The sequence below is a fragment of the Plasmodium relictum genome (genome assembly GCF_900005765.1).
Source record: "Plasmodium relictum strain SGS1 genome assembly, chromosome: 5".
Taxonomy (NCBI): domain Eukaryota; phylum Apicomplexa; class Aconoidasida; order Haemosporida; family Plasmodiidae; genus Plasmodium; species Plasmodium relictum.
The window spans coordinates 146,909-159,847 of record NC_041683.1 but is presented as its reverse complement, the minus strand read 5'-3'; the positions used below and the strand labels follow the sequence as shown (position 1 = coordinate 159,847).

The following is a 12,939-nucleotide window of genomic DNA, read 5'->3' as shown; positions in this document are numbered from 1 at the left end:
TAACTATGTTGCTTTTCATTAACCATTAAATTTTTCTTTTTTTTACATACATAATTAATATTCATTAGTCTGTATAAAATATTCCCTAAATTATATAGAATAAAAAAAAAAGAAAAAAAAAAGTGTAACTATCCTATCAATGGAGTTCAACAATTCTACTTTTTTATATATTGAAAAATATATGTTTCAAAATAAAAGATAAGAAAATATATTAATTGAATTAAAACTTATAAAATTTTTCTTTTTCAGATATGTTATTAAATAAATTAAATAATAAATCATTTAATGGAATTTTATTTGAAGGAAAAAAAAAAGAAAATTATCAAAAATTATTATAAATATTTTTTTATACATTTATATACTAATTAATGAAATCAAGTCAAAATACTGAAATACTAAGATCGAAATTAAATTGTTTTTGTATAGCAAATGTTATCTCTTTTTTTTAAACAGTTGTACCTTACAGCTTTACAATAAATTGTGTATTATTTGATGAACGATATTTTTAAATAGGATGTATATATATTATAAAAATATAAGGAAAAATTAATTTTATTTAATTTTGTATTATTTAAAATTTTAAACGAAAATATCCTTAAATACAATATATAAAATTTTTTTTATTTAAAATTATAATAACATGTTTTTTTTTTATTTATTTCATCTTCAGAAAAAATAAGTCTAACATATTTCCTATACGTATGTTATACAAATTTCTTTAAAAATATCACAAAGTATTGTAATATGTAAGGATTTACAAAGTATTGCCTTTATTACAATAAAATTTATATAGATATGCATACTACAACGTATTAAAAATAAAATACTTCAGAAAAAAAAATTACATAAGATGAAGGATAAAGAAAAAAAAAAAAAAACTGAAAAATAACATGAACAATAGTAATTAAATTAGAATTTTTATATATTTCTTATGTAATAATGAAAATTGTAACAAAAAATAACACTCTAGTAATTACTAAAACCCTATTAAAAGTAAACAAAAAATATTATTCAAATAAAATAAGTATTCCAAAAAGATGGAATAACGATATTTCTTTAAATAATAATGATTTTAAAAAATATAGCTATAATATTAAAAAAGATAATTATATTAACAAAGAAGAGAATAAAAAAATTGAGGGTATTAGTAATTTAAATGAATTAGTAGACAAAAATGATAAAATTGAATGGAAAACTACAACAGAAGAAAATCCAGATAACTCCTTAAAAAAAAGAAAAAGAAATATAATTAAATATAATAGAGATATGCTTTTGAAAAATATTGAAAAGACAACCTTATCAAAATTATATTTACATATTGAAGAACTGAATTATGAAAGTATATTTAAATACAAAAACATAAAAAATATTATAACAATTAAGAATAAAATAGAAATATTAAAATATTTAAATAGTTCCTTGTTAGGCAGTAACAAAGGAAAATATTATATATTAAAAGTATTGATGTTCACCATTGTTTCAGACATAAATAATTATAAAATAAATGAATTAATATATATATTATATATTTATAAAAATAATAATATGTTAAATCCTTTTTTAATATTACACATAACAAACAAAATATTTGATGATACATATATAAAGAATATGAATATTAATGAATTTGTTCTCATAATAGATATTTTAAATGTACCACTTCTTATTATGAAAAAATTCGAAAAAAACGTAAATTATTTTATAAATATAAATATAAAGAAATTCAAATTCATGGATTACTTTGCTATAAGTTACTTTTTAGCAAAAAATAATTTATATAACGAAACTATAATGAACTTTGTTTCACATTTTTATGCAAATTATGCAAATATATTATTATATTTCATTCTAAATAAGAAAAATAAAAATTTGATTAGTGATAAAAACAGTGATAAAGCAAATTTAATGATTAAAAAATCACAAGAGTTGAAATATGGTAATAAAATGAAAAATATAACAGAACTATTAGAAAATAAAAAACATAATAAAGATATCTCAAGTATGATAAAAGATAATAAAAGAGAGATTCTATATAATTTTTTTTGTAAAGATAGTAATGTACTTTGTTTTACAAAACAAATTCATAAGCATTTATTTGTTTTGTCAAAATATGGGTATAAAAATGTTCACATATATTATAGTATATTAAAAATTATAACTCTAAGAAGTAATTATTTTAAGCCATTTGAAATAAGTTCTATTTTAAAATCATTAAAAAATTTGAACTACTTTAATAGTTTCTTATTTAAAAATTTAATAGACAATATAAAAAAAAATTTAAGTCAATATAAAACTAATGTATTATTAGATTGCTTAAATGTTTTATCTTTTTTTAATTTTAATGATAATTCTCTAATAACAAAAATTTTAATATCATTACCCAGAACTATATCAACATATACATCAAATGATTTTCTTAAATTGCTATTTTTTATGAACAACTTTATTCCCTTTTCGAAATACTTTAGAATTTTTTTAAATCAGAAAATTTTATATTTCTCTTCAAGTCTTAGCTTGTATCATCTAATTTGTTTATTAAAAATTTTCACTCATCAGAATTTAATTAGCAAACCAATTTTCTATTTATTAAAAATAAAGATAAAAAAATTTCTTTCATCTGATTATAATCATAATAGTATAAAGTATGATTTTATGAAAGAAAACTTAAAATATACAAAAAATTACACGTTATATAACATAAGTTTAAAGAATTTATATGATATCATTCATATAATGAACTCTATGTCTATTCAAGATGAAGAATTGGCTTATACATGTCTAAAAAGTATGTTTATTATTCAAAGTAAAAGTGAAAAATTAGAGATAGACGAACTAAAATATATGATATATTCATGTTGTTATTTCATATTAGTAAACAATAATTATGATAGTTTTTTAACAAGCGCACTATATCTAAATATACAACGATTTTTTTTTTGTTTTGATCCATATTTGATAAAATTTGATAAAAATATTCAAAGAAAAGAGAATTCCAGAAATACATATAAAAATGGTACTGTTTATCTTAATAAAAAAGAACATTTTTTAATTTCTTTAAATAATGAAAAATTAAAAAAAAAAAAAAATATTGACCATGAATTTATATATGATAAAAATTTGGAGAAAATAAGGGACTTACAAATTGAGACAGATTTATATATAACAATCATACTAACATTTATTACTGAATTCGTATATCATTATTATTATTTAAGAAAGGAAATAGTAAATTTTTATAATTTCGATATTAAATATATAAGGGATATTTTCAAAAGAGTTGAAAAAATAGAAAAAAAAGAAAGTAATAATAATTGTATTCTTAAAAAGTTTTTTCCTATAATATATTCTACATATGTAAGTAATTTGCTTTTAAAAAAAAATCCAGCAAATAAATATTATATATCTACTTATTTTTTGGAAGTTTTTCAAAAAAACAATGATTTTATGGAAAGTGAACATATTAAAAGAGAAATGATTTATCATCAAAATTCACTAAGAGAAATATATGAAATACTAAAGAGCATAAAACAAAGATATTACTTTTTTAAATTTATTGATATGACAAAAAAAAACTCAGTTTTTCTATATATTCACTATATTTTTGTAAAAAACATTAAAGATAAAAGTAAAATGGCGATATTATTTGGAACAAAAAATTATTATTATACTACAATAAATAAATTGCAAACTGACTTAAATTCAAGTGACCCATCAACCATATTTGATACAAAATTTCTAACTAAATCAGCTATAGCGCAGTTACAATATTTCAAAATATTTTTTAATAATGTGTATTTAATACCCTTCAAATTATGGCAAGATATGAGCTTTAAGGAAAAAAAACAATTTTTTGTAAATTTACTTAATCTATGATATTACAAATTATTTTAATTATTGATTCAAAATTTTTTTTCCTTCTTTCTGAATATATAGTTATTTTCAGCTAAAATAACAAGTTATTTTTCTAATATTTTAACACTTGCACATTTTTTTTTTGTTTTTTGTTTTTTGTTTCTTCATCTATATATCTATATATAATATTTGTTGAAGAAAATTTTAACGTTTCAAATTCAAGAGTCATATATTATTATATAGGGCATATTTTTATGTAACAAATGAATACTAAAAGGTAATAACAAAGAAAAATAAATATGATATAGGTTTCCTTCATATAATTCATGATTTACTATTTAAATTTTTTTTTAAAATTATTTTATACTAATACTTTATCTTCTTATTTTAATAAATATGAAATGATCAATATACTTAAGGAGCAAATTAATAGTAGGTCTCAAAATGTTACCTTATTTCTTTTACAATTATGTTTTAATCAATTTTGTGTGGTACAAGGTATATACAATTTAAATAAGAATTATAAAAATATGCAATGAAACAAAAACTATTATATTAAATTAAGGGTTAATAGTTACATATACAAATATCAATGATATAATCAAAATAATTTGAATTTTTTACACACATAAATCAACAATATATATTTATTAATTTATTATCTATTTTTTATTATGAACAAGTCATAATTTTTTTACAGTTAGCTATGTTTTAGGGACAAAATTCAATAAACATTTTTAACAAAATTATTTAGTCCATATATGTTCACTCATATTTTTTTGTTTTTAATTGAAAAAATTATGTTTAAAAAAAAATATATCTGTTCACAAATAAAAATTAAAGGATAATATAGAATAGTTTTATGTTTGATCTTAAAATTATTTTAGAATTACTTTCTTGGATCGAATATAAAGCATATTTCTGTATTTTCTTTTTTATAAGTTATAAATTTGTTCTGAAGATCTATCTTTGCAGCACTATTTAAAAATTGACTAAAAATTACTCTTTTATGAAAACGCTTTAATATATCTATGTAATAATAAAAATATATTATTTTTTTTTTATTTTATTACACGTTACAACATTTTTTTTTTTTTTTGAGATGTATTTTATCAAATAATTTAAAAACAATTTTATTAAATATATATATAAGTTCCAACACATTAATATTTTATACATGTCTTATTTTTCAGTGTTAATAAAAATTATGCTTTTAAAATGAATTATAGTTTAAACATCCAAATTTTTACAACATGGATAATCTTGTTTATTTTTTGCATTTTTCCTTCTTTATGCTTTGATCCAAAAAATGAAACAGATAATTTCAACAATGAAATATTTAGTAAATATCTAGGAAAGGGATATGATATTTTGTTTGGATATCCATTACCAAATAACGAACTTATAGAAGATCCAGGAATTAGAGAAGTTATATTAGATACAACAAATACTATAAATGTGATACAGGACTTTACCTGTAAAAAAGACGAATATTTAAATGTTATAGAAAGTATCAATGATGTTATGGATCTAGCAATGGAAAACATAAATATTGACGATCTTGATACAAATATAAGACCATTTTCAGCATCTATGCCATATGCAAGTTATTTTACAGATTTAGAGATAAAAAAAAAAAAATATGCAATTGCACAAAATACATGTTTACATAGTTACGCCTCACTTAATTTAAGAGAATCTACAAAAACTATGAATAAGAATTTTTTATTGGATACAGAAAAATTACCTGTCTTATCAAATAAAAAAGAAGATAAATGCTCAAAAATATTATATCTTTATGATCCGAACAATGAGTATTGTTTAAATTCTATAAAACCGTGGATTGAATTTTTCCAAAAATATGGAACACATTTACTACTATCAGCCCATTTCGGAGGAAAATCATTTAATTCTTTAGAAATTACAATGCAAAAATCAGAAGAAATAAAGATATATAAATATAAATATTCCATTGGAAATGTTCCATATTTAAATATATTTAAGGCCCCATCATTAGTGCTAGATATTATTGAGACAAAAATAAACAGAAAACTTGATTTAAAAAAAAAAGAAATTCAAAATAAAAAAGAAATTAATCTAGATATTAGAGGAGGAAACTCTTTTGACGGGAAATGGAACGAATTAACATATGAAATTTGGAAAAGTTCCATTTACTCAAACTTTGTTCCTGTTTATCTTGATTTAGTTTCATTAAGTTCCTTTATGAGTAAAAATAAAAAGGAATCTTATGACATTGCATTATTATATTATAATAACCTATATGGAACAGATAAAGAAAATTTATATCTGTCTCAAAATATAACGGATGTATTTTCAAAAGGAAAGCAAATTACAGGATCAGGTAAAGGGTCTTTAATTTTAAGTTGTCCTGTTGGATATATTAAAAGTACCGGGTTTATTTTTTTTTATGATACTTCTGAAAAATTAAAAAATCTTAAAAATGGGGAACCAAGAATAAACATTTATCCCTGCCATAATAAAGGAGAATATGACATTTCATGCTCATATACAACCAAAAATGATAATATTATTAGTTTTGGGTGGATATATTGTGTAAAGCACAGCTTTATAAAATTTGAAACAATTTACAAAGGAAGCATTAGCCAAAAAGAAAAATCATTAGATATTAAATGCTCTGAAGGAAACACTATAGCGTTTGGATTTAAGATGAAATTAAAAAAAAAAGAAAATTTAGAAAAAATAAAGGTTAAGCCATGTAATGTTGGAAATAGTAACTGTTCTATACATGAAACAAAAAATGATTCAGATTATTTATTGTGGGGATTTTGTGTACCATTATCCTTTCAAACAATTAGCTCCTTACAAGTAACATACATTTCTGAAAAAAATGTAACTACTGATGTAAGTGGAACCTGTTCAGATATTTATATAAATAAAAATGACAACATTTTTTTAGGTTTTACCTTTTCTTTTAATAATGATATAGAAAAAGTAAAAACATCTTCATGTAAGGCTAACTCGAAAATTTGCATTAGTAAAATAAATAAAAAAAATGAAAAACATTATATTGGAATGTTTCTACTATGTAGATACGATGGAAATCAAAAAAAAAAATTTAAATATCAATGAAAAAATAAAAAGATGTTTATATAAATGTACTTTATATAAAAATCTTCTAGTAAAAAAAAAAAAAAAAAATTCTTAATTTAAATAATAATATGATTTTAAAAATATTAGGTTAATTAATAGAGTTATTACCCTTCTTTCTAAATTGTATCTATGTATTTTTTATGTATAATGAAAATTATGCTTTCTTATCTAATTCTAATTTATTTTAATTTATTTGATTTGCACAATTAAATTGAGTTTTTAATATATATGTGTATGTTATGTATATATGCATGTGTGTGCTTTTTTTTTTTTTTCCATTTTGAATTATATATATAAGAAAATATTTTATGATTTAAGATTTTAGTTTGAATTATTTAATATGAATTAATAATTAATATATTTGCTTCTTTCATAAAAGTTATTACTGACTTTATTATTATTTTATTTTATTTTTCTATATACAAGGTTTTTATATTATTTCATCTATTATGATTCTATCATATTTTTTAGGTTTTCATAAGCTTAGAATTTTATTTTTCCTTTTTTTTTCTATAATTCTTAGATATACATAAACCTTTTATTAAAAAAAAATGACTTAAATCCTTTTTAATTTTTTTAGATAAAATAATATTATAATGAATTAAACATTAAAAAAAAGGAGAGAAAAAATATATAAATCCACTGTTATATAAAATATTCCTTTTTTATTTCTGATAATTAAAAATTATACAAAGGAAAAAAGCTTATTTTATTGAACATTTCTAGTCATATTTGTTAACAACCAAAAACAATTTTTATTAATTTAATAAAAAAAAAAGACAGGTATAATAAAAATTAATTTCTTTTAACGGATATATATATATATAAAATCTTATATCATAAGAATGGAAAATTTAAGTTGAATTATAAAAACATTTAACACATTTGAATATATGTTCTTATCGTCAGAGAAACAATTTGCTGTGTGATAAATTTAGGTGTATATATATATAATTTACATTTTTACTTCTCTAATATTAATATTTATATTAATATCAAAAGTTTGTAATTTATATTTTCTATTTTTTGAAAAAGTTATATGGCATGAAAATAAAAATACTAAGACTTCTTTACCTAAGTTAGGTGTAGTTAAATATTTATTAATAGGCGATATATATAAATATACTACCATCTTTTGTTTTATTAAATAAAATGTGATTTTTAATAATTATAAGGTTTACAGAAAAAAAAAAAAAACAGAACTACATTTAAAATAACAACAATGTAAAAAATTAAAAAAAATAAAATAAAATAAAATAAACAAAAATTTTAATAAAACATTTTCTAAAATTTACAAAATTTGTACAAACATTATAATAGCTTTAAAAAAATAAAGATAACAAATGAAAAGTCTTTTACTTTAAAATAAATATATGATGCACGAGGCTGGGGGAAAAAAAAAAAAAAAACTCATCTATTGCTCTTGAAGCATGAACCCAAATACTATTTTTTTTTTTTTTTAAATAAATAAAAAAAAAAAATAAAGAAAAAAAAAAAGAGCAAGATAAAAAAAAAAAAAAAGTGAATTATGCATATATTAATACATATATGTAAATATGTATTTATATTTTTATAGATTTTAAAATATAAATATATATATATATATATATATATATAATAAAATGATAATATATTAAATTTTTGTATTAACAAAAAGAAGTGCTTTAAATAATATATATATGTTGTATTAATATGTATGTACTTTTTAAAGATCAATTAAAAGATGAAGAAGATGAAAAAAATGATAAATTACAAATAAGTTACAGTGGGCAAAACAATTCATCATCGGAGAATGTAATATAAATATATAATTTTTTTTCATTTCACTTTTTATATTCTTATAATACTTTTCCTTTTGAATGATATTAAAATTATTTTCTTTTTTAGGAAAACACTTTATCTTCTAAATACTTTAGAAAAGAAAATAGAAGATTTAAGCACAATTTAGTAAAATAATAGATTAAATACTTATACTTTTATATAAAACACAAAGTAGTAATTTTTTGGGATGATATTTTTTTTATAGAATATTTTAGATAAAAATAAACCTCTATCAATTTTAGGAAATACCCTTCAACGAGTTAAATAAATAAATATATTGACATATAAACTTATTTTTAATATTAGAATAATAAAATTTTTTTGTAATTTTCAGAAACTTGAATTACCAACTGATAAGCAGAATGAATTAGACATTTTAAAAAAAAAGGTAAACATTTAATTTCTAAAAATTAGATATTTAATTATTTTAAAAGTAATAAATATTTATTTTCAATTCAGAAAAATATTGAACCTACTGGAATTGTCATTGCTTGTTGCTTAGGAACAGATTTTGTAAATAATTTACTTAATTCTGTGTTATCTTTTAATTACCTTAAATTATTTTAAAAAAGAATTTTATCTTCATAAAATATATAATTTTTATGACATTTTTATTGTACTTTTGTCATATACTTATAAAGTTTAAAAAAATTAATATAAAAAAATTTTTATTTAATTTAGCATTTCTCATCATTCATAAAAGATTTTAAAACACATAATATAAATAGTGATTTTATCAAGTAAAAAAAAAAGATATTTGAAGGACTAAGAAAATATTCATTTTATTTTTTTCTATTTTTAAGCATTTCCGTATATATTTATATTTACGATAATTTATACTATTATTTACACATTTTTTTTAGAATAAAAAAGGTATATAGCGAAGTAATATTTTGTTCTGCTTTTGAAGAAAAAAAAATTTTTTTTTTATTTCGTTTTGGTTGTATCGTTCTTTGGGATTTTAATATAAAAGAAAAAGAAGTAAATAAATTAAAATCATATATTTTATTCTATTTTATATATTTATTAATTTTTTTTTTTTTATTATTTTTGTATTTTCTCTATCTTTTTAGATTTTGTTCATGAACTTAAAAGACTACTTGAATGAAGCATATACAGAAAACAATAATGAATTAGACAGTATGTTTTATATTATGAGCGTTTCAAATGATTTAAGTGATTATAAAAGTAAAGATGCGGCTGAATGCTCCTTTAAAATAAAGAATGATATAATTTATATATACTCAAAAGATATTTTTGAAAAATTAAGTTATTCTTATGCTTTTGCACAAGTAAAAATAAATGCGAATAATCAAAAATATATGTTTTATTTGATAATTCTTTAAAAAATAATTTTTTTTTTTTTTTTTTTTTATATAAGAGCGTAAAATTATCCTACTTTGAAAATGTGGTAGATGATACCATTGATAAAACAAAAAGTATACCTGGTAATTTTATTTTCAAGATTATTATTAAATTTAAAAGTTATATTTTTTTTTAATATTACATATATTTAATAATTTTTTACGTTTTAAAAGAATGCTTAGCAAGAACAGGAAAAATTCAATTAAAGAAAAATGATATAAGTAAAAAAATTGGAGAACTTTTTGTTAATAGATTTTATATAAATATGAACACAGATATGTTAGACACACCAGGTTGTAATGACTTTTTTTTATTTAACGCCTTAATAATATTTTCAAAAAAAAAAAAAAATGAAATAAGAACTATATTATATATATATACATATTTATTTATATATTTATTTATTTTCTCATTAGTATTAAATAAAAAAATATATAAATGAATTTTTTATTTACATTCTATTTATATTGCAGAAATATTTTGGGACCATGACGATTTTACTGACACATATGAATATTTTAGAAAATATTTAGATATTTCAAAGAGAGTTGAAATATTAAACCATCGGTATATGTGCATTTCAAATTACATATATATATATATATATATATATATTACAATTTTACTATGTCTATAATTTTTTTTTTTAGGTTAGATATAATTAAAGATCTATACGATATGTTACAAAATGAATTAACAATTCAAGTTAGTAAATAAAAATATTTTCATTAAGTATATGCAAAATTCTTCATTTTTTTTTTTTTTTAATATTTCAGCATGGTTATAAACTTGAATGGATAGTAATATATTTGATATGTATAGAAGTCATTATAGATATTGTTTGGACTATTATTATTAAAGGAGTTTTTAAATGGGCTTGATCAATCTCATATTTAGTGATTCTTTATTATTTAAAATTTTTTTTTCTTTTTTTTTTTTTGCATTTTAATATTGTATATTTTTTAAGTTAAAATACTTTTATTTGTTCATCCTTTTTTATTCTTTTTAATTGTTGCATTTAAGTTACCACTATTTCGAATACTTATATTTAACAACTTAAAAAAAATTAATAAATATTTTCTTTTTAAAAATAGTTAAAAACAAATAACAAAAATAAGAGAATTCAATAAAAATTGTAAAATGTGACTAATAAAAAAAGAAATAATTACATAAAAATAAAAACATTAAAATAAGAAAATTCACTTTCTTTTAAAAAAAAATAAATTAAATAAACTCATATTTATAATTACATAAAAACTTTATATATAATACAAAAAAAAAAAAAAAAAATACAAATTTTGTGCAAAAAAAAAGATAAAATAAGATTTAGTTAAGGTATTATATATAAAGGATAAATTGTTAAAGACATTTATTGAAGACAACCTTTTAATTTAAATTATATACTTATAATATTTGTTATTTTTCGTATTATTTTTTTTAATTTATTTTTATTTTAATTTATTTACTTAATTGATTTTTTTAAGAAAAAAACTTATAATTTTTTTATTGTTTATAAATAATTTTTTCTTTAATTATATCATATATATATATATATATATATATATATAATTGTGTAGAAATTTAAATGCATGATTCCAACTAGTATTTTATTATTATTAATTTTCATTTTTCTTTACAACCTCACCATCATTTTCATCATTTTTTTCGTTTTCTTCATTTTCTTTATTTTTTTTCTCTTTTTCTTTATAAATATAACATATAGGAACAAAATAATCAACTTTACAATTATTAACGATTTCTGATTCTTTAAGAGTTAAAAAATTGTTAAGTGGTGCACCTTTATATAGTAAAACAATATTATCAACTGATATTCTAAAGAAAAAAAAAACAGTAATAATGAGAGTAAACAATTATGAAGAACGAAATAATAAAATATCATATATTATAAAATTAAAAACAAATAAAATAACAAAGAAAAATAAACAAATATTTTTTATTTTTATTTTTATTTTATTTTTTTTTTTTAAATTATTTTAAATTTCTTACGAGGCTGATTCATCCGTTATATCATAAATTTTTTGTTTTAATGCTCTAACTTCACAAGTGTCAAGAATTTTTATTTTAATTGTTTGTCTACAACAAAATGACCAGATCGGAACACATCGGCTAGTCCCTGAACCACATGATTGCATTGTTCTTACATTGATGGTAATTAATGATGATAAATATAATTCTAATTTTACATTTTTTCTATTGGACTTGTTATATGTTGATAACTTTTCGTTAAGTTTACATTCAACTCTCGCAAAATATAATACTAGTGAAGATGTATCATGTGTATAATTTTTCTTTGCTTTTATTTTATTAATAATTTCGCTTATTCTCGTTTCATTGCTAATATCACTTAATTGATAAGTTGAAGAATTTTTATTTACATAGTCATTAATAGTTAATGAAATGTCGTTATTTCCAACCGTTGCATACATTGTAAAAAAAAAAAATATAAATATAAATATTTATATAAACAATAAAAAAAAAAAGAATCAAATAATTTGTAAAAAGACAAATAATTGGGTAATTAACTTACAAAAAAAAAAAAAAAAAATATAATAAAATTTGAGTAGTAAAATAACAAAAAAAATTAAAACACATATAAGAGATATGATTTGGTTAATAAAAAAAAAAAAAAAAGAAAAAAAAAGAAAAATATCACAAGTGAAACTATTTAAGGAAATTTTTATATTTTTATTGTCAATAATTTTCGATATAACAAATTAAAAATCAATTTTCATAATATTAACAAGTATG

General features: G+C 18.4%; 4 protein-coding genes across 4 annotated transcripts; 3 read left to right on the top strand and 1 right to left on the bottom strand.

The window, feature by feature from the left end:
• Window positions 1-939: 939 nt before the first annotated feature.
• On the top strand, window positions 940-3,873 carry PRELSG_0504700 (conserved Plasmodium protein, unknown function; the record flags this gene model as incomplete). Its single annotated transcript, XM_028675295.1, has 1 exon — window positions 940-3,873. The coding sequence occupies one exon, from the start codon at window positions 940-942 to the stop codon at window positions 3,871-3,873; it is 2,934 nt and encodes a 977-aa protein (XP_028531898.1).
• A 1,197-nt stretch (window positions 3,874-5,070) lies between these two features.
• Window positions 5,071-6,963, top strand: PLP4 (perforin-like protein 4, putative; the record flags this gene model as incomplete). The annotated part of the gene is made up of 1 exon (XM_028675294.1): window positions 5,071-6,963. The coding sequence occupies one exon, from the start codon at window positions 5,071-5,073 to the stop codon at window positions 6,961-6,963; it is 1,893 nt and encodes a 630-aa protein (XP_028531897.1).
• A 1,713-nt stretch (window positions 6,964-8,676) lies between these two features.
• PRELSG_0504500 (conserved protein, unknown function) lies at window positions 8,677-11,051 on the top strand (the record flags this gene model as incomplete). The annotated part of the gene is made up of 13 exons (XM_028675293.1): window positions 8,677-8,778; window positions 8,872-8,931; window positions 9,011-9,064; window positions 9,140-9,193; window positions 9,265-9,318; window positions 9,487-9,545; window positions 9,669-9,786; window positions 9,879-10,097; window positions 10,187-10,253; window positions 10,344-10,463; window positions 10,644-10,737; window positions 10,821-10,875; window positions 10,947-11,051. 13 exons carry the CDS (start codon window positions 8,677-8,679, stop codon window positions 11,049-11,051), a joined length of 1,161 nt encoding a protein of 386 aa, XP_028531896.1.
• A 735-nt stretch (window positions 11,052-11,786) lies between these two features.
• Window positions 11,787-12,617, bottom strand: PRELSG_0504400 (conserved Plasmodium protein, unknown function; the record flags this gene model as incomplete). Its single annotated transcript, XM_028675292.1, has 2 exons — window positions 11,787-12,003; window positions 12,178-12,617. 2 exons carry the CDS (start codon window positions 12,615-12,617, stop codon window positions 11,787-11,789), a joined length of 657 nt encoding a protein of 218 aa, XP_028531895.1.
• Window positions 12,618-12,939: the final 322 nt, after the last annotated feature.